Here is a 24,333-nt window from a genome sequence, read left to right on the forward strand (position 1 = left end):
TAAACATGTGTAACTGCAGGATTTCAGGTCCTTAGCATTTACTCATCAGCAGCGTGTATAAATGGATGATCCCCACTTAAACCCGCCAGACAGGTCAGCCTGTAATTGTCACCAAAATTACGACGTGTACCATGAGTCAGACTACCGAGTTAAACATTTTGAATTCAAAATATAACAACCTAAATGAGCTACCGTTTGAGTGTATTTTATTTTGAAAAGCATAGACCGGAAGCGGCTTTGTAGCTTTAGCTAATGACATGTCCATGTGATGTGTGTAAGCTGCAGGTCGGCAATATGGAGCGGTTTTTCTGTTTGTAGCTGTAACGATCGGAGTCTCCGGACTATAAGTGTCGAAAACGGTGTCCTTCCAACTCCTAAAGCGGAATTTAAACGTCTGTGCTAATGTAGCGTTAGCATTTCCCGAACTCATCCGAACTGCAGTCAGTAATCCTGTAAATTCACCTGGTGAGTATCGTTAGCTTAATTCAAAGGCAACAAATAGCTAGCTTATGTCCAGACAGTTTCTCCGCGTAAATGCGAAAACATGTGGTCTTTAATAGTGATGTTTGTATTTAGGTCGGCAGATTGTTTTATAACATGCATGTCCGGTAACTTAGCCTTGCTGGCAAGGTCAGATAATTAAATAGGCTGCTACTAATAGCAGTTAACCGAGCTGTCGGACATCGACGCTACGCTCCCATCGCAGTGCAGATACTGTGATTTGTTTATCACCTAATTACCACCACTATAGATCCCAACAGTGTCAGAAAGTGGTCGCCATTGCTGACACATGACAGCCTTGTACCGCCTGTTATTTAGAAATGCTCAGACATGAGCAGAGCTGCTTCTCTGTCTGTCCAGGCTGATGGTTGCAGGTCAGCAGCTAAAACAACAACCGCATGACGTGCTTTTCAGGTTATTCTCTCCTCCCTAGTAACACACATTTCCTCCGACCACCCCAGGATGCTGACAGTCACTTGGGTGGGGCTGACGCGGACGACAGTAGACGGGAGCGGAGCTCAGGGATAAAACCAAACCGCACAGGATCATTGTGAAGCACCGGGAGCGGCTGGTCGGCGAAGCCATGACCAAGCCTGAGTCGAAGAGAAGCGGCGTGGCTGCGATTAACGCCACCGGCAAGTGCGCCACAGCCGGGACCGCCTCCGAGCAGGTCAACAACGGCTCAGTGGATCCCGGCTGTCCGGATCCGAGCACAAGCACTAAAGCCAAGGTGATGAAGCAGACCTCCAGGGAGAGTCTGCACCGGAGAAACACGGAGTGCGAAGTCTATGACGACGGGACCAACACCTTTTTCTGGTGAGTGGCTTCTGGTAATATCAGCAATCTAACTGAATATACAAGAGTAATGCTTGCAGTTTGCAGTCCCAGTAGAAAGATGCATGTGCAGCTCACAATAGACTGCATGACATGTCTCAAGGTGAACCAAAACACAGGCCCCAAGTGACCTCCATTGGACATAACAAATGCTGTGACCTTGCTTCAAAATTTGTAAACGTACACTAGATATATAGTTAGTCTCAGGCCGAGCTGTTTTGGTAGGATTGCACAAAAGGACAGCAAGGAATCAGCAAGGCATCAACAAGGCTTAGTCCTCATGGCGTTACTTTTAAAGGTGTGCTAATGTTTGCTGTGCTGTCATGAATGCTTACATTGCATATCCAGGCTCAGAGCTTGTTGTTAAGAGACACCAGCTAATATCCTGCTCTGCACCTTCAGCAGAAAGAGATCCATGACAGACTTAAAATCAAGATAGATGTTACGTCCATGCAGTAAAGTGGAGGAGTGCATTCAGTGTGCTCCCACTGACACACACATGCAGAATGAGTGTGTTAATACGTGCAGGATGTACGTGTAATGTGAGTCTATGTGGCTAGGCAGGAAAAGTGACATTCCCCTCTACAGCCTTCTCTAATTTATAGCCACCTTGGCTCCTCAATCTGTCGCTCCAGGAATATTAAAGCCTGAGTAAGTGTGTATGTGTTTCATCTCTGCTTTGTGTGTAACGCAAGGGTCAATAGGAAACAGCTCAGCTATCCAATATCTTTGGCAGCACAGTAGACCGGTCCGCCAAGAGAGGACCTTAATGAGAATTTCTCATTACTGTGTTACAGCCTTGGCATCCAGGTCTCAATAGTGAGGCTTTAGCAGCAGTAAAGATGATAACATGCTCATGTCTACTCAGGTTATTAAAGAGGGGTGGAGGGGGTTATAATATATGGACATCACATTTACATTAATTACACTGACTAAATACTAGAAGCCCTTCTCAGTATATGCAGTTTAAATCATTGTCACTACATAATGAACCTGTTTAATATGGTTTTAAGAAATACTGACCTACCTGAAGTTAGTGGAATTTATTGAAGGGTTATTGTGTTAGGCTGGTGTACTTTTAACCAGGCTTACTCTTTGGACTGGGAAGTGGAATAAGATGACGTCCAGGGTCTTTATAGGGTAACGCTGTGTTCATGAAAATTGAGGTAAAACATTCACCTTTGAAAATATGTAGCACCTGAGTTATCCCTGACAATTTTTTTTTCCAAATACACTTGTGCAAACCACCACTCCAGATTTAACTATTGCAGAACAGTTTTAAGAGCTGACCCTTGATAATAGGTTAGATCCAAACCACACACCAGCGTGGAAATACAAGAAGTGGCAGTGAAAGAGGTGGTTGCTCTTCGTGGATTTATGGCTGTGGAGTTAGTACAAGAGCACACTGGCTGTGTGTGGGAGTCTCTCATGTGTTAGAGAGTTAGAAGTGAAAACTGTGGATGACGACAGCTTCCTATGGTTGTTAGGAAAGATAACTGCATAGCATGCAGCCTACCGTACTGGCATAGGTTGAAGAAATGTTCTTTTATTCTTTGAGAAAGAGGAACAGCTTGAATAGCCCTTATAAAGAAGTGAGACTGATGAAAAACTTGTTTTTGCTGGCATACCACTTTTGGTTTTTCCTTAAATAGCTTTGGTGTAGCAAGGCTTTCAGTTCAAAGAGACTTGACATAGTTTTATGCATTTCCTACTCCATACAATGGAAAATGACTTGTAGACATGAAAACAATAATTGGTTGAGCGTGTTGTTTTAACTATCTTTTGTTGGTGCTTAATAAAGTCGCACCCTTTATTTGTGAAGTCTATTTCAGCTTTAGCGTTAGCTTCTAATTTGTCATGAATTATCCCAAACCAAAAGATAAGTTTATCTGGATGTCAATCTAACGCTTACGGGTACATTTTAGTTTTAGGTTTGGCCTGCTTTTCTGATGTGACAGAATGGCATTTCCGCTGCATCTTTTTATTCCCAGTAGTGCTGAGTGGTTGTCAAGCAAGAGAGAAGCCAGGTGTTCCCCTGTGTGTACTGCCAAACAGGTTGGATAAGGAGGTGAAGCAGGGAGGAAATGCTAATGACACCTGGCGTGCCGTCTTTGTGACTCAGACTCGGAGCCAAAGGGCTGGCAGTGGGGGTTCTATAGTTTGAAGGATGACAGCAGCAATGTCAAAAAGAAAATCAACCAAAGCTTTTCAAACCACTGCTATATTGTAATATCAAGCATCCTAAATAGTAATAAAAGCCCTGTTGTTGTTTTTTATTACAAATGCCCCTATCAGACCATCGTTTCTGTTGCTACAGGCTTGAAAAGCTTTTATCTTTGTGCCATCTACCTCTAATATTGTCGGAAAACCACAACAAATGAGTGTGAGAGCCATGCTGTTGCAGCGGGTGACACTTTCCTGAAAGGCTGTAAACACAGACAAGGTATTTGTTCTGAAACAATTCAGTGACTGCACCCTGTAGCTACACCCATGCTTGGGAGCATGAAGTCCCGTCTTAATGCAGTTTTGTAGTTTTAAGAGCTGACTACAGTTGCCATGTTTGTTGAAAAATAGCTGTATTGATTGATTTTTGGACACTGGGACTGCAAAGCAACGTCATCTTATATCAGCAGGTTTAAAAGTTAAGGCTTACTTGCTGTTTAATGCTATTTGCTATCTATGGTCAGTTGTTGAGACAGGGCCTCCATGTGCTCTTTTGTTTCTGCCTACCTGACAATTATAAGGCCAGCATTCAGACTGCTTTTACATCCATTTTGGTGTCTGGTTTCTCAGCAAGTAAGTTAGCACCAGATAATTTTATCTTAACACAGATGTATGTGTGTTTTTGTACACATACATTGTAAATGTCAGCTGTTAATAAGGCATTGCAGTGCTCATATTTGAAGAGATTTAAAAACTACCACATAATTTGTTCATGAGCACTGAAAAAAATTATTTCCATCAATACAAATTCACAACACACTGTTGGTTGCAATTTTTCATGATAAATATTGATTTAAAAAAAAAATTTAGTCAGGATAAAAAAACAACACACTCGCACAACTCGGATCTGAAATCTCTTCTCGCTCCGTTGCATTCAGCCGCCCACACTTACTGAACATGCGCTCTGATGTTGAAGTGATTCTGAATTCACATGTACTTACTTGTTACATCAGTCAGTGGTGCACATTGCCATATCTTAAGGTTAATAAACACTGTTGCTTCCTGTTGTTTAATTACTTCACTCTGAGCTTTCCAATTGACTTGCAGTTTTTTTTGCTCACAATGTGCTTAGCAGTGTGTTTGTTTTAACTAAGTGTAATGGAGGGTGTTTTTGTCAGCTGGAATACCCTGAAGAGGCAAATAAAGAGTCTGCAATAGGTCAAGCTTTTATAAAATGCCTGGATTGGCTGTAATCTTATTTCTTTGAATGGGCATGACATTCCTTCTAGTAATGAATATTGACTCATTCTACCTGCTGCCTCATTCATCTGAGCACCTCGTTCTAGTTGAGAATTCTTGGGGTTTCCATTAGGCACCGTACACTTTTTTTTTTTTTTTTTTTAACTCAGACATTATCAGCAGTTGGATAAGTGACACTTTGCCCCCCTCAGCTGAGATAAATCCAACAGATAGCACTGATGTATTTCTGGACTAAAGTAGTGTCACACCACAAAGGCCAAGGTTAGTTCACTGCCCTAATGCGATATGGGAGATATGAGGCTTTGGCCAACATCATGGCCTTCAAACTCACGTTCATTTTGTCTGCACAGCCATACAAATGTTATTTAAACAAAATAGATGTGAATATTTTCACAGTCCACATTCTGGCAAGTCGCCACAAAAAAGCTATTTTTGACTTCTGTTCTTTCCATTAAGTTAAAGCAAAGTTTGACTGAAGCCTTTATGCAACTATTTTCAGCAGTAACCCAGTTTCTCAACAGAAATATGCTTCAACTCATCTATTTTATCTCATCACTGCTGCTTTCATCTACCCCCATGTTTGCTTTTGATAATTAACGCAAACATTTTTTTAGTTCATCTTCTTTAAGACACTTTAAATAATTGCCTGTGTGTTATTAGCTCAAACTTCATGTATTAATAATGCTAAAATTTCTCTTGTGGTGATGTCAGATCCCATCAGCACGTTTCTTTTAATATTCTCCTCTGATGGCTTTTATTGAATTTTTCTGCCCTACAAATGGTATTAATATCCGCCTCTCTGTCCTTTCTCTCCACAGGCGAGCCCATACTGTGACAGTGCTGTTCATTCTGACCTGTGCTCTGGTCTACGTCACGCTGTTGGAAGAGACTCCCCACGACACGGCTTACAACACTAAGAGGTCAGTAGGCTACATTTGTCACTTCCTCAGCATCCGCAAAGCCAAAATCCTGCCGGACCCCAGGAGGCAGGCTAATTATACCACCAGAACCTTTTGAGCACAAGTGTTCTGTTTTCTTTTTGGCAGCAGTTTATCTGTAAAGACAACTTGTGTAAAGCATCGCTAGTCATTGAATTGGTTCTCTATTTCTGTATAATGTCATGGTGACTTTGTCCTCAGTAGTGTTCTGATAGTCATTGGGCTTTTTTCCCCTTTTTATGTGTAAAATCAAGGGAAATGTAGAAGCAGTTGTATTTGTTAGTCTCCTGTGGGTCATGTCATGTTGTCATTCAAAGCTCAATGAAAAGGTCTCGTAATGCAATCAGCATTTTTAACCTCACTTTTAATGTTATTTAGCTTGAAAGCCCCACTAACGTAACAACATGGTTGAGGTGCAGAATTAGTTTCTAACTGAATCATTTGCTTTTTCAGTGCATTCACCTTGAGCCCAACTGGCCCTCTTTCAAGGCCCCATGTCACAAGATGTAGCTTTTCACAGAATAATAAAACTCTGATGGCCATGAAAGGAAGAACATGAATTCGAGGTCACCATTTAATTAGGTTAGGTTATGGCCGGTAGGTTTTACAGCTTGTGTCTTCAAACATAGTAAAAATATGCCTCCCAGTGTTTTACTTTTGATGAGCCATAGAGACCTAAATAAATGCAAAATGACTGATGTGTGAGTCAGTTTCCTTTGTTAGTGCCAAATCCAGAAAGTGGCACACGAAGTTGGTGCTGGAAACTTCGTAGCAACTAAATCGAACACTCTGTGCTTCCAGAAAATAGTGTAGGAAACCAGGCAGCACTCCAGCAGTCAAAAACAGCAAAAGAATCACCGTACATGTTTATCTTCTCATTGAGTGTTATTAGTTTGTACTATTCTAAGATTTCATAGACACTAATATTAGGATACTTTCAAAGATAGCTCCATAAATAGCTTGCATTTATCTGTTAGGTTTGGTCTATGGGCTGTAGGATATGGTATTATAGTCAAACTGAAAATTGTCAGATTACCAGTATGGTCTGTGAGGTGTCACGATTTGAAAAAGAATCCGACAGTGGCAGCAGATCAGTGTTTACTATGCATTGATTTATATGTGGCAGCCCACCACAATATCAACACTGACCACCGCATATTGATTTTTTTTCTATTTAAAGTAGATAAAGTCTTATTTAATTGTGAAGCTGCACCCTGTTCTCGCTCTCTCTTTTATAAGCACATTGGCTCTTTTCCCCCCATGCACACTGAGTCAAAACATGCATGTTGGCTTTTCAGAATCAAATCAGTCTGAAGTTTGTAAATGGTTAGTATCATGAACCCCTCTGCACAACCTTAGTCAAAAGTGACACAATGAAGTTATAAGGTTGTATGTCTCCGAACTGTGGCATGGAGACCTTTGGTTTTAGGCTAGGTGTCTTTGCTTCTAATCTGGATCATAGCTGCTAACTAGCCTTATCAACCAGACCAAGAGGCAGAGAGACGGCATTGTAACTCTGCGTTTTGTTTTCTGAAGAAGTGAACACGCTACACAACATTTGGATAACTTTTAAATACTGAAATTTAGGCTGCACTGGTATGCTGCTGACTTAATTCCCCACACAAATGTAACTTCCATCATTCAGGTCCTGTTCGCGTTTGCTTTGAATTGTGCTTCACAGTCTCCCAAACAATCGCTCTGAATAAAACCAATCAAATTTTATGGACTCAGCCAATCACTCTTACCCGATATATTCTCCCAGTTGACCCACCTACTATCTATTAATGCCATGCAAGTGTGGTAAAGAATCTAAATCCAGTCTGCATTTGGTGTGAGCGCCTCCTTTGCCTTTGAAACGGCACCAATCCCCAGAGGAACAAATGAGCACAGAGTTTCAAAAAATTATTTTGCAGGTGTGTTGTTCCAGGCATCTTGGAGAACTTGTCACAGTTTCTCTGTGGATTTAGGTTGGCTCAATTTTCTCTAACTTCATGACGTCCCACACTAACTCCGTGATTTTGAGATTAGGGCTCTGTGGGAGAGACATAATCTCATGCAGGATTCCTTGTTCTTCTTGTGACTTAAGATAGTTCTTTTTGACTCTGACTTTGACGTTTGGTTTCATTTTCATCCTGCAGAATGACTTGGAAGCTTAAAAGTCTCTTTTCTGATGGTACTACATGATGCATATGAATTTGAATATCTAAAACACCTGCAACCTTTTCACAGTGTTGTGTATATAGGTTGACAAATCAAAACTGCTTCTAGCTTGTGCAATAGCTACTGCTGATTGTGGCTGTTTTTGTTTGTGACGAAATGGAAATGAGGAATGAAACCTTATTGGTGTAGCTTCTGATTTTACAGAGCAGGGTTTTATTACTTTACATGGTGTGACACTTTTAAGGTGTTTTACTTCAGACTCTTAATTCTTGTGTCAGAGTTCACCAAAGTTGTCCTGGAACTGGAAAATGTTTAAGAGATTGATTGAGATAGTGAAGGAAAGCACTAGCATGCTGTATTAATGATGTGTGTGAGACTAATAGTAGACTGTGTTCGTGTGCATGTTCATGTTTGTGAGGGATTGTGGATGGTTCTTAACAGGATTTGCTGCAGTCAGCGCAGTCCAGCTCGTCAGGATAAAGACCCTAGAGCGTCTTCCTGGCGGTGGAGCGCACAAACACGCAGCCTGAGTCCTGCTCACGTACTCAGTGATACATTGATGTCCAATTTTACACTCGAGTCACATTCACCATTGTGATTTGGGCTCATCTGCACTAGTTTACACACATACCTTGACACTGACGCACTGTTGTACTATTTGAATGACATACACTTAATTCCCCACCCCCACACACTCACACACAATCAATTACTCAATCGCACACATGCTCACGCTCCCACACTCATTGGCAGGGACAAACTGTAATCTTATTGTTATGCCCGGTGTCTTAAGCCAGCCCTGTTTACGTGCGAGTCAAGAGAAACAGGCTTGTCTGGTCCCCTGCTTTTCACATTATAGCAACTATTAAAGGTGTCACAGCTTGACTTACATTAGCCCGATTCTTCAGTAAACGCAAAGAAAAATGCAGCGAGGAATGAATCCATGGCCAGCTGCCGAGACGGGCATCCAGAGTGGAGTTATAACAAATTGTACGTCATTACTTTCCCCTTCCTGCTGTGCTTAATTCCCTGACATCACAGGTCTTTGAGAAAGTCCTGGCTTGACAGGGATGAGTGTTTTTTCAAGCTTTGAAGAGTTTCTGGACCACAGGAAATGTATTAAACATACACTGCCAGTCAGAAGTTTGGACACACCTTTTCATTCAGTGCTTTTTATTTATTAGTATTCTTTTCTACATTGTATATTACTACTGAAGATTAACACTTCTTTTGAAAACATAAATCCATACCTATTCTTTTTATTGTTTTGATGTCTTCAGTATTAAGCTACAATGTATAAAATAATTAAATAAAAACCACTGAATGGGAAGATGTGTCCACACTTTTGACTGGTAGTGTATGTACAATATAGCATATACTTTAAATGTATTTTTCTGTGTTTCTATTTGCTCTCCTGTAGGGGGATTGTGGCCAGCATTCTGGTGTTCCTCTGTTTTGGAGTGACACAGGCCAAAGATGGACCCTTCACCAGACCACATCCAGGTAGGAAAAACACATTTATCACCCTAATAAAGAAATTCATATAGAGAACTGTCTCTATTTCTATGCTATAAGCTATTGTAGTTCTATCTTATTCACCTCTGAAAGATATCCAGACTGTCAGTGTGACGTTGGTTTTTCCATGCTATAAATTTTCGCTAAATGAGAAGGTTGAAATGAATCTCCAAAGCATCAAAAGTCATTGAAAATGCATTTGTCATTACGGTAATTGACCACTTCGTTCATACAGCATGCCATTATCAGCAGAAGCCCAGGTGTTGAGACTGACTTTTTAAAGTGTGTATTGATTATTTCTCCATTCCTTTACCCGTGTAGAGAGTAAGAGAACCCGAGAGCTGTTTTCACCACTTCACCCAATAGCAACATTTGAGAATCTCATGTTGGCCTCGAATATGAAATGCACATGGTCTGAGTGCTGGGAATCAATGGCTAAATGTGATCGTCAAATTAAAGGAGACATCTGAGTACATTAGAGTTCCTGTTAAAAGCAAAGGGAGTGTTTCCGGTCCGGTCAAAACCCCTGAGAGAACAAGATAAACAACAGCAAACAGTCCAGGCGATCCAAAAGTTTGTTCTGGCTTAAAGCAGTGATATTTAGAGCGCTGTAGGGCTTAGTGAGTGATTCAGACATGAAAATGATGAAGTCCCTTTAATAGAATAAAGATTTGTTTCTTTTTGTCATGATCTTGTTCATCAGTTTACTGAAGTGTGGTAAATATGCCAAAAATTTCAACAACTAAATGCTCCATCTTGAAGACTATTGACAGTGCTCCATGGCCAGTGGAAGTAGTTCATTCTGATTGACTCTGACATCAGTGTGATTTAGCCCTTTAAGCTTCAGTGTACCGCCGGCGGTACACCTACTAATTTGCATAGGAATTTCAGGAATGTCCGACGGCTGCAAACGCGATTATACAAACACTATACGCCGATGGAAAGCTTAGATTCTCATGAATCCGCCGGTATAAACCACTTTCAGATGTGATTACCACAGCGGGTGAGAAAAACACATTTGTCCGACAAAAACAAATATTCATCCATCCGTTCTCTATACACGGCTTCAACGCACACAGCGCGACTCACATTTCCGGGTTTATTATTACACACAAAAAAAAAGATTCCATAAAAACGGCCATAATCCAACCTTTTACATCCAGATGACACAAGCCAGTAAACTATTTTATCCAAAACATGTCCTGAAGTCGGTATAAAATCCCCGAATCGGTCATTTTCAAGGAAATGCACCTCGCGATGCCCGTCCAATATTCCCTGTATTTTTCGTAATTTTTTTATTTAAAAATAGAATATTAGCGATTTTTTTGTTCTGAAAACGGCTGGAAATGACTGAAGCTTAAAGGGTTAAATATCTAACAGAAGTGTTTGTCTCCAGATTTGCTTTAATATGCTGTAATTTAGTCTGTCTATAAGGACCGCACCATTGAGGCTCTGCTCAGTAGCTTATTTGTGTAATTTGTGTACATGAGATGTATAACTGGTGGGTTTTAAGCCCATCTGCATGTGAAAGGAGATAAAGACTAGTCAGATAACTTGCTGGGTGTGTTGACCGGATAAAATGAATAAAACATCTTGTGCATATACAGAGAAATAAACTGTATGGGCCTGACTACAACAGAAGTGCTGTGGCAGTTGGATTTGTTTTCGAATACTTTTGTCATTTTGAATCATTATAGAAGTTGCATCATCATTTTTATATTATTCAAGCATCAGTACTTGTTTCTAATATTAGGGTCAGCTAGAATGTGTTTTTAAAGTGGATTTTTTTTTTTTTTTGCGTTTCTTCACACTGTTAAGGTGACTTCTACTGAAATAACACTGTGCTTGAGAGTAGTAGTCTATCTAGGTTTTTAATCAATCAGTCAAACTTTATTTATGTAGCACTTTTCATACAATAAAAATGCAACACAAGTGCTTTGCAACATTAAACACATTAAATTAAAGATAAGAAAACCTGTCCCTCCTACCCTCAGTATGTACATATATACACGCAGCTACACACACACGCCCACACATGCACACACACTCTCACCACGGACTGAGAGCATTCATGTACACAGAAGATGCATCTTGTCTGTTTTACGACACACAACAACCAGCTCCAGAGGGAAAGGATGTCAGGAAGGAAGGAAGATAACAGGGTGTGGAGCGCAGTTACAGACACATTGAATGTTGTTGGTTGTTGTGGGCGTGAAGTGGCCAGGCAAGAATTTGGGTTGCCGTTGTTGCATTACTTGTGCCTTCTTGCCCCCTCCTTTTGTGGGCTGAAAGACAAGGGGATGTTGTTTGTGCGTGTGCATGCAGTTATTGCATCACGCTCCCTGACCTGTTGAGCCAGCCAAGTAAGTTCTGGTGTTGTTAACCACCACATTTGTAGCTCCACATTTGTATCCTGGGACAAAGGCCCAGAGGGATTTTCAGACTTAAAACTTTTTACTCCCGCTGGATCACAGGCTGGGAGTGTCACAGTAAACTGAGCTTTTACATATGAATGCACATAATTTTATAACGGTAACATTTGACTTAAAATACGCTTCTTATGGGCGACTCTTAACTGCTGGGTTCTACTAAATATGCTCAAGGCTTTTATTAACATTTTTAGCTGTGCTTTCAATTAATTTTTAACTTTCATGAAAATTAGATTATCAGCAGTGCTTCAGTGATTGTAGTAGTAAATAATTAAAGTTTGTCTTTGTCCTTGATGGTTAAAAAAAACACTAATGTAATTCAGGAAGACATCCTTCAGGGAAAAAAATTAACCACATGCCAGAATCATAATATAACATGCAATCAAATATGTGCACTCCTAACGGCTCATGTATTTATGTGTGGTCATGTTTTTACTTTAAAGCCCACACTTCCCATTTATTTACTGTGTTCTGGCTGGATAAGAGTGCTAGTGGGAGGACTAAATGTCAAAATCAGAGTAAGAACACAATAATTGCATAACCTGCTGATAGAATATTGCAGTAAACTGAGTATTGAATGACAAATGTTCCTAACTGAAGGGAGGTTGAGATCAAATAGGTGTAGCTAGGCTTGTCAGAACGGTCTGAGAGACTCGACACAAATGCAATTTGTCATCTATCATGTTTAAGTGACTAACCTTGTTTCTGGTGTAACTTGTTGCTCTCTCTCTCTCTCTCTCTGTCTGTAGCTTACTGGCGGTTCTGGCTTTGTGTCACTGTTGTCTATGAGCTGTTCCTCATCTTCATCCTGTTTCAGGTGGGTTGATAATATTGATGCCTAGAATGGCTAAAGGCCTTGGAGATGCATGCTAATACATTGCTGAGGGAATAACCATATAGCAATCACATGAAGTATGTCAAGCACACAGCAAGACAGCAGACCTTCTTTACTAAAGACGATTTTCTGGACTTTCACACTGACCGCTGGTTCAAATCTCGGATTTCGTAGTCCACAAACCATCTCAAAACAGTCGCCAAGTACAGGATTTTTTTCAGATTTCTGTTCCAATCTCTGGTGCTTGTTCTGATGTGATCCCTGGAAACCTCTTGTCTCTCTCCCAATTTAATTAAAATTTCTATCACTAAGTCACACTGTGTCTTAATCAGGCTTGAACACTGAATTTTTTTTTTTAGAAACTTAACTACCTTCTGGACTGAAAAGTTAAAGTTGTAGCTTGTTGAGAGAGGATAGAAACCCTGTTTTATAGTTAAAATGCACAGTTAATTGGAGGAAGTGTTGTGTCGTGATCTTATTTCCTAAGATGTGATGGTTAGTCTTTCTTCTTTTTGCCATGTTTTCCAGACAGTGCATGATGGACGACAGTTCATGAAGTACATTGACCCCAAATTGGGCGTGCCCCTTCCTGAGCGTGACTATGGAGGAAACTGCCTCATGTATGACCCAGGCAACACTACGGACCCCTTCCACAACATCTGGGTGAGAAGAGAATGTATTTCATTTTACATTCTGTCAATCGAACACTTCATCTTTGCCCATGTGACTGTTTGGATGTCTCAGATGTTAAACATTTTTTTTACATATACGGCAATATTCCTACTCGTTATTGCTGTACCATAATAATTTATAAGTAACAGGCTACCTTCCAAGAAGTAAAATTTCTTACTCAGTCTTGCAATTCTAATGTTGAATGCCTCGTCCTCAATTTACTAATAAGGAAATGACCCAGATCTTGAATAATGTGGCAGGCTAAACAAGTCCATACACGGCCCTCTGCGTTACTGCAAAACTGAGTAATTCCTTTCTTTTCCTTTTTCTCGTTCTCTTTCCCTGATCCATTCACTCATTTCTCTCTCAGTTTGTCTTTGCCGTTTCTTTCTCTCATTCTTTTTCTCTCTCATACACACACACACACACACACACACACACACACACACAGTGAGTGTTACTGTGAGCTGACTGCCTCCAGAGGCTTGTGTCTGGTGCAGATTACAGCCCGTCAGTAGAACCAGGCCTCCTTCTCTCTCGGGAAGGCAGTCTTCTGCTGCCGCCACGACCCACAGCCCATCTCTACCATTAGCCTCGTTTCTTTCTGTACTCAGAGTGGGACAAACCAGCCTTTCCTTCACTAAACTACTGCCAATCTACCTGACAGTGTTTATTTTTTAAATGTCGAGTTATGACCACATATTTGGAAAGAAACTTCAAACAAAACTAATTTTGACTTGTTGGTCCGAGAACGTGAACTGAAACGTGCTAAACTACATCATAAAAAGAACTAAATCCAAGTGTCATCGGGCAGAACTACAGTTTTCTGTGCATTTTATTTCAATGATGTTTAATGATGCCCTGTGAAAGTTTGTCCTGTTCAGTGACCCAGTACTCACTGTGCTCATTTCTGTTTGGTACCAATGTGAACTAGATGCGCTGCTTTATTAGAACACACAGGACCCTATTTTTACCAGCCAAGTAAAAGTGCGAAGTGATGGATCTTGGGTGCACTGACTGAGTGGGCTTCTTGAGGTGCATCTTGCTGTTATGAGGTGCAGCAGTGCAACATGCCAAAGAAATAAATGAACTGAAGAGCGTGGTGTTAAAAAAATCAGCCAGTCCCAACACAGGTCATCACTCTGAAAGCTGAGCTGAGATAGAAAGTTGGAAAGAACGCAGTCACACACGGATTAATGAGCCACTGTGGTGCGTCTCTCTCCATTAAATGGAGTTACCTTGTCGCAGCCTTGTGTCATTAGGAGGTGATTTAATGAGTGTGAACACGGCAGATGGTCGTGCACTACACTCTGGTGTGCCGCTTGTCAAGTAAGTGGCTGTATATTTATCAATTTGTGTGCTGCTTTCAAGTTGCTGCAGAGATAGAATGATTTCCTAGAGAAACCGTGGACAAGAGGTACCAAAGGAATTCCTTATATTCCTACATAAACAAGTGCAGATATATGCCTCTATCAGCAGGAAAATAAATCATTAAAATACTTCTTTTTTTTAAACCAAAATGGCAACAGATTTACACAGAAGCTTCTGTTGTTGGCGGACAGTCAGTTCTGACGGTTTTTCTAATGCTCAGTTTAAATCAAGACCATGAAAAATGATGTTACGTCGACCCATGTCATTTAGCAGTTGACGAAGTGGTGGACAGTTTAATCAAGGTGTGTGTTAAGTCTGAATTAGACACAGATAGAAGCTTAACGGTGCTTTTGTAAAGAGAGCATAGTGTTAAATTAACACACTGGTTTTCCTCTGCAGGACAAGATGGATGGCTTTGTCCCCGCTCACTTCCTAGGATGGTATATCAAGGTAAGTTCAGAATAATCAGCCTCACAACTCAACCCCGTTCATGTAGGTGATCCAGTTCAGATTCAGATTCAGATAAACTTTATTTATCCCCGAGGGGCAATTAAGGTGCATATGAGCAGCAGGACGTTACAAAAAATAGACAGGGTATTCACAGAAGAATAGGATAAAAAAGAATAAAATAGAATAAAATTTAGAATATACAGTATGTACACAATATAAATATCAAATGAGGTAACTGGAGTGGATGACGTAAAGTGCAAACAGACAGTGTAAACAGAGGAAATAGTATGGACTGTGTAGACATTCTAAATAATATAAAACAGTGTAACCAGTGTAAGTATAAACAGGATGTTAAGTAGTCTGGGGGGGGATGTGTGTGTGGGGAATGGTGTTAACAGTTTGAGTTGACTGGCTTCAACTGTTTTGTTGTTGTCCAATGATGAGAATCACCAGTTCACCTCCCTAATTAAAACAAAATTAATTTGCTTCATGAAATCAGTTGAGCGTGTGACACGAAAATGATAATAGTGTGAGTTAGTCCTGCTGGCATTAATGGATGACACAAACTTTAGAGCCCGTGATTACAGATTGCACACATTTATATTAAGCTCAGTTGTCATTACTGTATTGGGATCAAACGTGCAATTTATATACAATTGCGGTGTCAATAATGGGTTGTACATATTGTGTAGATATACAGCAATGTGCTTTTTTGATGCATCCATCCTCCCCTTTTCCTCTTTGTTTTCCTCCAGACTCTGATGATCCGGGATTGGTGGATGTGTATGATAATCAGTGTCATGTTTGAATTCCTGGAATACAGCCTGGAGCACCAGTTACCCAACTTCTCAGAGTGTTGGTGGGACCACGTACGTATTTCTGCGTAACACACTGACATTCTCAGAGTCAGTCAACAGCACCAAATAAAGAAGCACATGAGGCATTATTCTTTGCATACTGTATTTTAGTACGTGAAATGTAGACGTACTAAAGAGGAAATTGTGTGAAACAACAAGACACCTGCTCTTAAGGCTCTGACGGTGTTTACTGCAGACATAATGCTGACATAATGCTTTTTCTCAGACCGTGTTAAATTTGAATATGCTGCAGAGAGTAGACATCAATATACTAAAGGTGACTCCAGGTGTTCAGATGTGTCCACATAACAAAGGCATTCTCTGTCTTGGAAACCGCCGTGGATGAAAGTTACAGTTTCTCAAAACAAGGAGCTAAAATACTTGGAGGAAATGTAGTATAACTATAAAAGTAAACCAGTATTTCTTTTTATGAGGGGATTTCAGAACAGACTGGGAAGGTCACTTTAACCCTGACTTGTTACTCTGCAGCGCACTGAAGGGGCGGAATGTGGAGCAATTAAAGCCATTTCATTTTGCCGTTGAGATTTATGACAGCAATTAAGGTCTCATTTGTTCACGTGATAAAAATATTCTACAAGCACCGAACTAGGAAGCAACACAACCGATAGCAAGGAAAGCCAAGTGAGCATCATTGGAGAGTAAAAAGGGAACAAAATAGAATGTAAACAGATAATTAGTGTGAGGATAAACAGTGGACCGTAAGAACATGTTAAATCTGCAGTTGCTTCAGTTGTGACACAAAAACTTCATATTTACAGTAAACATGGATGACACCTTAATACATGTAGAATGTAAATATCTTCTACAGGCTCTATAAAGAAACAGAGAAACACACACTGTTTTTTTCGGAGCTCATGAACTCTATAATCTTAAAAGAAAAATGAGATTGGAACTTGCTACAGGAATGTAAGGGAGATGTTAGTGGAGCCTGATGTGTTCTCACCCACACAGGCCTAAAAAAAGGTCTGATCTTAACAAGCTTGTGTAGGTGGATCGCGGTTGTGTAGGAGTGTTACCTCGTTTACACTTTATTAAAATGGTTCTCTCCCTCTAGTGGATCATGGATGTGTTGGTGTGCAACGGTTTGGGGATTTACTGTGGAATGAAGACGCTGGCCTGGCTGTCAATGAAGCCGTACCAGTGGCAGGGCCTCTGGAACATTCCTACATACAAGTATGACTTTATGAAAGCTGCAGGACACATATAGAATTCAGAACCACAACATAATTTTTTTTTTTTTTTTTACAAATGTATGTCTTTATCTACCCCACACATCTCCATTATGAGTTCCAACCAGCTGCGTTAGACCTTAAAATTTGTTCATATCTAATGGTATCTCTGTGTACATCTCAGGGGGAAGATAAAGCGTATAGCCTTCCAGTTCACACCATACAGCTGGGTGAAGTTCGAGTGGAAGCCTGCTTCAAGCCTTCGTCGCTGGCTTGCTGTGTTGGGCATCATCTTCATGGTAAGACACATTCTGTTTTTACTGACATGGAAAAGATGATTTGAGGTCATTATCGCAACTAAGAATGAGATACAATACAATAAAAGCACTGAGAAAGAAACGCATATCCTAATGAATGTCTTCAGAAGAACTGCAAAGTTATGTAGGCTGTCTTAAGTATATTTATCAGTATTGTCTCTCTGCCTGACAAATTAATTCCACTATCTGTTTAGTATAGCCGTAAAACTATTAGATATATTATATAAAATAATCATGACAGTCAAAGTAATCTAATGTTTTTTTTCCATGTGTTATTGTTGTAACTTTTTTGTCCTTTTCTGCTTTCTTCTTCATTGTAGTCTCATTGTTCCTAAACTAAGATATGCATTCTTTCACCTCCTCCCTTGTTAGTTCCTCTTGGCGGAGCTGAACACCTTCTACCTGAAGTTCGTCTTGTGGATGCCTCCTGAACACTACCTGGTGCTGCTCCGCCTCGTCTTTTTCGTCAACGTCGGAGGCGTGGCCATGAGGGAGATCTATGACTTCATGGATGACCCGTGAGTAGCAACGTGGAGTTGGCTGGCTGGGGGTAGGGGGGGGTGGCCTGGATCAGCTGTTGATCATGTGTTTGAGTCCAGACTAATCATCAGAATCAGTCATTCATATGATAGACTGTTGTATCTGCTGGGTGTTTATTGCTGTCTTTTGAACATGTGACAAGGAATCATGGTTGCATTTTAAACCAGAAAAGCAGATGATAAGCACCACGGTAATTGGATTGGTCTAAACTCAATCTTCCCATGGATATAATAGCAATAAAAAAACAGCAGCATGCAAACTGATTGGAGTGAAGAGAACATTTACACCCACCAGCCATAAACAAACTTCTGTATTGTATCTATTGGTGCTGAACTTTTTTTTTTTTTTTTTTTAAAGTTCCCCGCACAGGATTTTTATCAACAAAACTGTTTATTATCAGCCATTTATCCAGTGTCAGGTCATAGGGGCACTTTTATAATACAGTGATGTTGCATGTTGGTATTTTCCACTTCACAAACGTACCCAAGAACAGCACAAACATCCTCCCAGTTATATCACTTTTCCATAATAACGCATTGTGTAATTTTTCCCAACAGGAAGTTCCACAAGAAGCTTGGCCAGCAGGCGTGGCTGGTGGCAGCGATCACAGTAACCGAGTTCCTCATAGTGGTCAAATATGACCCCAACACCATCATGCTGCCCATCCCCTTCGTCGTCATGCAGTGCTGGTTTTTAGGAATCTTCCTAATACTCATCTGGACCCTGTGGAGGTTTTTCATCCGGTAAGAAGTGGGATGGTTTACTGGGCAGGTTCAAAGAGGTTTAGTGTCTGCTTCTCGAGGTAAAGCCATGATTTTTTTTTTTTTTTGGTGCAAATAACACTTTGACAAAATTGCTAATATGCTTTTGAGCCCCAGTTTCTGAGCATGTTTTTTGTGTGCAAATGTTTGTCTGCAATATAAAGTCCTGTACCTCCATGAAAACGGTACAATCATGGCTATTTTACAAAACTGACAGATATTTTACTGTACTTTGATCATTTTCTCTATTCTGCTCCATGTAAACCCAGCCTGCAGTTCAGCTGAGGAGTCCTACAGTGTTTGTCACGTGACTGTTAGTTCCAGCTGAGTCACTGATGGCTTCAGGGTTGCATCGAAACCAACAGAAATTCTAGTTTTTGCAGAATCAAGTGATCCGTTTCTAAAATGAGACATGAAGAATTTGTTTAACGGAACACCACTTCACAGATGAGTAGGTCATGAACTATTGGAAAGGTGAAAATCTGATGGATAGCTGTTGTCATTTCGGCGTTTTCTTTTCTTTATGGTAAGGCTTACTTCAGTGTAGAATCACATGCATGAAGAACATAACAATCAGTTTGCATGTTGCTGTTTTGCAGCACGACTGACTGTTACAGTTTGATCAGTTTATTTTGGTGACTGCTACATTTTAAAAAGCACAGTTTAATCCCAGTGGTCAGCTGAATTTGAAAAAGGTGACTTCACATGTGAGGGATCCCATCCGATATGAGTTTTAGCAACTGTCCGTGCGTTTGATTTAGTTTTTCCTCATGACCTCATGCGCTGATGTGATTTAGTTGACTTTTGGTTTGATTCACCTTCTGTTGCGTAGTGTTCCTGTTAAGTGCAGCCCAGTCCCAGCATGTTAAGCTTCTTGTCTGTTTTCTCCCCTTCCCAGCCTCCCCCCGCCCTCCCTCCTTTTCTCCTCCCCTCCTTCCTGCTCATGCTCAGCAGTAATGCAGTAATGTCCTTTTCAAGTGAGGTAGGTATAGGAGAGAGGTGCCTTGCCCCCATCCACTCCCTCCTATCAGCAGTGTTGTATTTTCCTCTTCTCTAGCACATCACTGTTTGAAGCCGTTGTTATAATCAGAAGATCTTTAGGATCCTCTAGAGATAACACAGAGGTCACTCCTCGTGGATCCATCTCCTGCATGGCAGTTTACAGTTTCTTGCTGTGGTGAATTTTTGTCCTCTTCATTTCCGCCCCCATCATTTCCACATCAGTTGCAGTCAGTTTAGTGATGCAGCAGACATCCATCTTGTGCTGACGCTGCTGTAGTGAGACAGGAGAATGAAACCCAGAGGAGCTGTTAATACACACCACTTGCCAGCCAGCATGTCGGCACCTTTTACTGAACTGCACATCACCTCCACCAGTTCTCATGGTGCACCTCCCTCCAGGTCATATAGATCAGTGCATCTAGGACATCAGGCCCTGAAGCATGCCGTTATGTAGTTATTCCCCACCTGGGTGAATCGTATCTGCGAGTGGTTTGCAAATACTATTTTTACCCAGGTGTGTCATGTCCCGGTCCTTATCTAATGCACTGCATTTAGCATCAGCAGACACAGGTGAGTTTTGAAGGTGCACCACCATTAAGTGTCCTCGAGATTCTCATCAGGAGCATTTAAGATGATGCCCCTTTTTTCCCCCCAGTGTCACTGATTATTTTCTGACTAAACCCCATCTTGATCGAGGACATGTTAATGATGTACAATCTGTGTTTGGTGCTTTTTGTTTCACAACCAAATACAATGAAGTATCCAGATTACACACTTCAGTGCACAAATAATGAGCTATTGAGTATTATTCACTTCAGTTAAGTCAATATTTTGTTACATTCCACAGCGACTGTAGACATGCGGGTTATGATTGTCCATATGCTATCCAGGCCGACCTAGCCCTATGTGAAAAAGTAATTGTCTCCCTAAATCTAATACCTGGTTGGGCCACCTCTATCAGCAATAACTGTTAAACATTTGTGATGACTTGTGATCAGTCTTTTACAAACAGAATTGTATCTGTAGCATCAGAAACTTTTCTTAAACGCTTCCTAGTTGCTGTAGTCTTCTCAGTCTTAGCTACAGCTGCTCCCTTCTTCAGCCAAACATTGCTAGGTTTTATAAAACGCATCACTACCAGAGCACCAGAAACATACATTGAGCTGGTCTTATAAGCATTCTGTGAACTGGCTTGGTGAGGGCTTGAATGTAGCAGACATTCATTTGTATAGAAGTCCCAACCTGACTTGTAACTTTAACAGCTTTTTTTGTCTTTAGACAAGCAAAGCTCACATATCTATTTGGCGCAAAAAAAATAAAAATCCAGTATATAACTGAGCTTGGGGATAAACCGAAAGAGTTATTCAGTGTTTCTATGAGAATCACATCGATGTGATAAAAGTTAGTGGAACAGAAACCAGCTGGGAGGAAGTGTTCCCTGGGGTGATTTTCTATTAACGCTTTGTCTGCTTTCCTCTGATCTTCTCACAGTGACATCACACTCCGCTACAAAGAAACGCGTCGGCGCAAACAGGAAGTCCCCGCCGACTGGGACCGGCCTTTGGGCAACGGCAGCACAGCCACCCCGTCTGGGAGAAGCAAACTGAACGGCAGCTCTGAGACGCTGCGGCAGAGGAGGTCCTGAGAGGAAGTCGCTCGGTCACGCTGTCGGCAGCAAATGGAGGGGAAAGGACAAGGTTTGATGGGAAAAACACAGAGGAACATGAAAGAGAATGGTGACGCAGAGACATACCGAGGCAACCAGATGGACACACATGTGCCGTGCAGACTGTTCTTGTGCCTAAATGAACCAAGTAGTCATTCAACAGAGGCAGTGGGTGGAAGGGGGCAGTTTTCATTTGGTGCATTGGATTTACCTCATTCTGTTTTTTAAGAACATTTGGGTAACTGTACACAGGAAAAGATCCATTTTTGTGTTATTACTTTGTTTCAAATGTTGGGAAATGAAGGGGGAAGCTGAGTCAAAGAGAAGTGGAGCAGTGGAAGATGGGATGTAGGTGATGATAATAATCCCAGCTGTTTTCTCAGCTTCACTTTGTCTTAAAGAAACACAATAGACGAGCACCAGGAACTTTTCGACCACTGTAAATATGCTTTGCTCTGTGTTGTGCATCGGTGCAGGTGAGAGTAGGGAGAGTGTTTGGAGCAGTGACAAGTTTCTGTGTAACAACTGAATTGGATTTCCGTTTATCTTTCACTGCTATGCAGTCTTTAGCATCAGCCTGGGAGTGCGGCCACATTACTGCCAAGCGGCTGTTAAAATTAAACTCGGTTAACAATAATTACATATTTCTGTTCGGTTCAGGTCAAATGACACGCATAATGCTCACTGATTCCCATGCTGCTTTTACGGTTAGTCCCAGGTACTCCCAGGTTTACGTGTGGGAGACAATTTAGGTTTTTCATTTACAGTTCAGGGTTCATTTCTGGAGGCCTCGAGGGTCCTCGATGAGGATCCTCCCTCAGTCAGACACAGAAAGGACAACTGGCCAAAGCCTTTCTCTTCTCTCAGGCTTTGTTCTTGAAAAGAACGATGAGTTTGTTTAAAAAAAAAAAAATCAAGACGTACCATATTCTAGTTATTTAACTGGTGATATTATACATGATATATGGGATATAGTTTGGGTGTTTTTGTAGATGTTTTGTTCTAACTATTGTTATTTCTTTAGGGTAAATCGATGGTAAACACTATTTTGCTCAAGTTACTTTTTGTGAAATGAGATGCTGAGCGCTCTGATGAACACATCCACGACAATCACACCGATAGAAAGCTGTGCTCAGTTTTCCTCTGGTGGAGATGTGCTGGCTCACAGGAATAAATGGCAGAGATCTGGATGTTCCTTCACTGTAACATCTTTGTAAGTAAGGCTGGGATTCAGTCACATCAGAACATGAAATGAATATTTACTTTTATGCCAAATCGTTCTTTATTTGAGATTTCGTTAAAATGTCATGATACGTGTGGCCTGAGTTTGCAGAAACGGAATGAGAACCATCTTTATTGTCAGAGGACAGCATTGAAGGTTTTGGTTGCGTTTGGGTTTGGAGACAAACCTTTCAGCTCTGTAGGGTTGCCATATTGCACATGCAATCAGCCAAAGCTTTGATCTCATTCCTGCTAAAGCCATAAATGCCACCCAGAACTGCTTGAGCCTCTAAAGCTGCTGCTGAGCTGCATTTTGTATCTTTTTAATTTAAGCAGAGTTTCAGAGCCGTCAGGGAAAGTCAAGACTGTATACAATTTTTATGTTACAAAACATTACCTGGACGTGCGGCCACTGAAACCAAATTCACCTGAACAAAGACAGTACGTTCATGTTATCTGTGTGTGTAAAATGGTCTTTGTTACTCTGTTCGTGACAAAGCTGCTAAATGTAAAGCTGCCATGATTAGTCAACAGATATTTAATTTGCATGATTCAGTTTCTAGCAGTAAACTGTAAATCTTTGCATTTGGGACTGTTTGTTAAACACAAGAAGACATTTGAAAATGACACATCGTGGATTATTAAGCTTGGCATTCTCACTGTTAGAATAATTATCAAATTAATCGAATAATAAAAAGTAATCGTTATTTGCAATCCATTTAAATGTTAAACAAAGCACAGGCCTCACTTTGACATTGGTCAAACTGAATACAGTTAGTCTCGGTCGACGTCCACACTGTTACCAAAAACCTTTAATGTCTGTCGTGTGGCTCAGTTGTAAATTTCCGTGTTACTCGTTGTGCCCCAGTGACTCTGTATTAAATAGTTGATGGCGAAGTAGACGACATTCGAGAATATAGCTTCAGATTTTCCTGTTAACTAGGCTGATGTTTCACGCCGCTATAGTAAATTTCTTGTGAATGTAATCCAGTAGATTTGCAGTTCAAATGAGAGGGCATTGGCCACAAACGCTAAACTGAAGTTTGTTATTCGTGCATATCCAGCCGTTCTCATATTTCAGCCTCTTTTTTTGAGTACAGTGATTGCTGTGCAGATTTGAAGCCCTGAAGATGTTTAGCATATGTGTCAGAGTTTGTCCCTGTTGTCCTGTGCTGTGCTCATTCAGTCACTTGAGGACTTTAATTTTTTCCCCTCCTTCCTCTAATGAGAGCTCTGTAGACGGAGGCTGAAGATTCACCGTACCTGTGGTCATGCCTCAGATTGGTCAAAGAGCTTTTTGTTTGTATTAACTGAAAACTTAAACCAACCCAAAGCCATGAACTGAGGCACCAAACAGGAATTGGTTAAAAAAAAAAAAAAAAAAAAAACAGGACCTTTTCCTTTTCCGTTTAGTTTCACATGCAGCCACATGGGGGCAGCAGATGTTCGGTTATTCTCTGCCCTGTGCAATGATGACATGATGTAAATGCCATTTTCAACTTGGTTTGTGTAAATGTGAAAAATGTTAAAAGATCAGAAAAACTGAAATATGCTGCTGCACCACATAATTTTATAATGTTTTCAATAAAATAAACAGAAAACCTGAATTTAGAAAAGTGTCCGTTTGATTTTCAGCTAACAAAGAGGCAGC

General features: G+C 40.8%; 1 protein-coding gene across 1 annotated transcript; it reads left to right on the forward strand.

Annotated features, from left to right (window-relative positions):
• The first annotated feature begins 235 nt into the window (after positions 1 to 235).
• On the forward strand, positions 236 to 24,289 carry ptdss2 (phosphatidylserine synthase 2). The gene is made up of 13 exons (XM_022213853.2): positions 236 to 465; positions 963 to 1,317; positions 5,577 to 5,678; positions 9,277 to 9,359; positions 12,550 to 12,617; positions 13,164 to 13,298; positions 15,078 to 15,128; positions 15,884 to 15,997; positions 17,061 to 17,179; positions 17,360 to 17,474; positions 17,865 to 18,010; positions 18,590 to 18,775; positions 21,287 to 24,289. Exons 2-13 carry the CDS (start codon positions 1,085 to 1,087, stop codon positions 21,438 to 21,440), a joined length of 1,506 nt encoding a protein of 501 aa, XP_022069545.1. The 5' UTR covers positions 236 to 465; positions 963 to 1,084; the 3' UTR covers positions 21,441 to 24,289.
• The last annotated feature ends 44 nt before the right edge of the window (positions 24,290 to 24,333 follow it).

The sequence above is a fragment of the Acanthochromis polyacanthus genome, chromosome 8 (assembly GCF_021347895.1).
Source record: "Acanthochromis polyacanthus isolate Apoly-LR-REF ecotype Palm Island chromosome 8, KAUST_Apoly_ChrSc, whole genome shotgun sequence".
Classification (NCBI taxonomy): Eukaryota; Metazoa; Chordata; class Actinopteri; family Pomacentridae; genus Acanthochromis; species Acanthochromis polyacanthus.

Excerpts from the sequence above, each read along its gene's own strand:
- ptdss2 (XM_022213853.2), top strand. The coding sequence starts at position 1,085 with ATGACCAAGCCTGAGTCGAAGAGAAGCGGCGTGGCTGCGATTAACGCC. Across the intron at positions 5,679-9,276 it reads ACGGCTTACAACACTAAGAG|GGGGATTGTGGCCAGCATTC; the intron begins GTCAGTAGGCTA and ends GCTCTCCTGTAG. Across the intron at positions 13,299-15,077 it reads ACCCCTTCCACAACATCTGG|GACAAGATGGATGGCTTTGT; the intron begins GTGAGAAGAGAA and ends TTTCCTCTGCAG.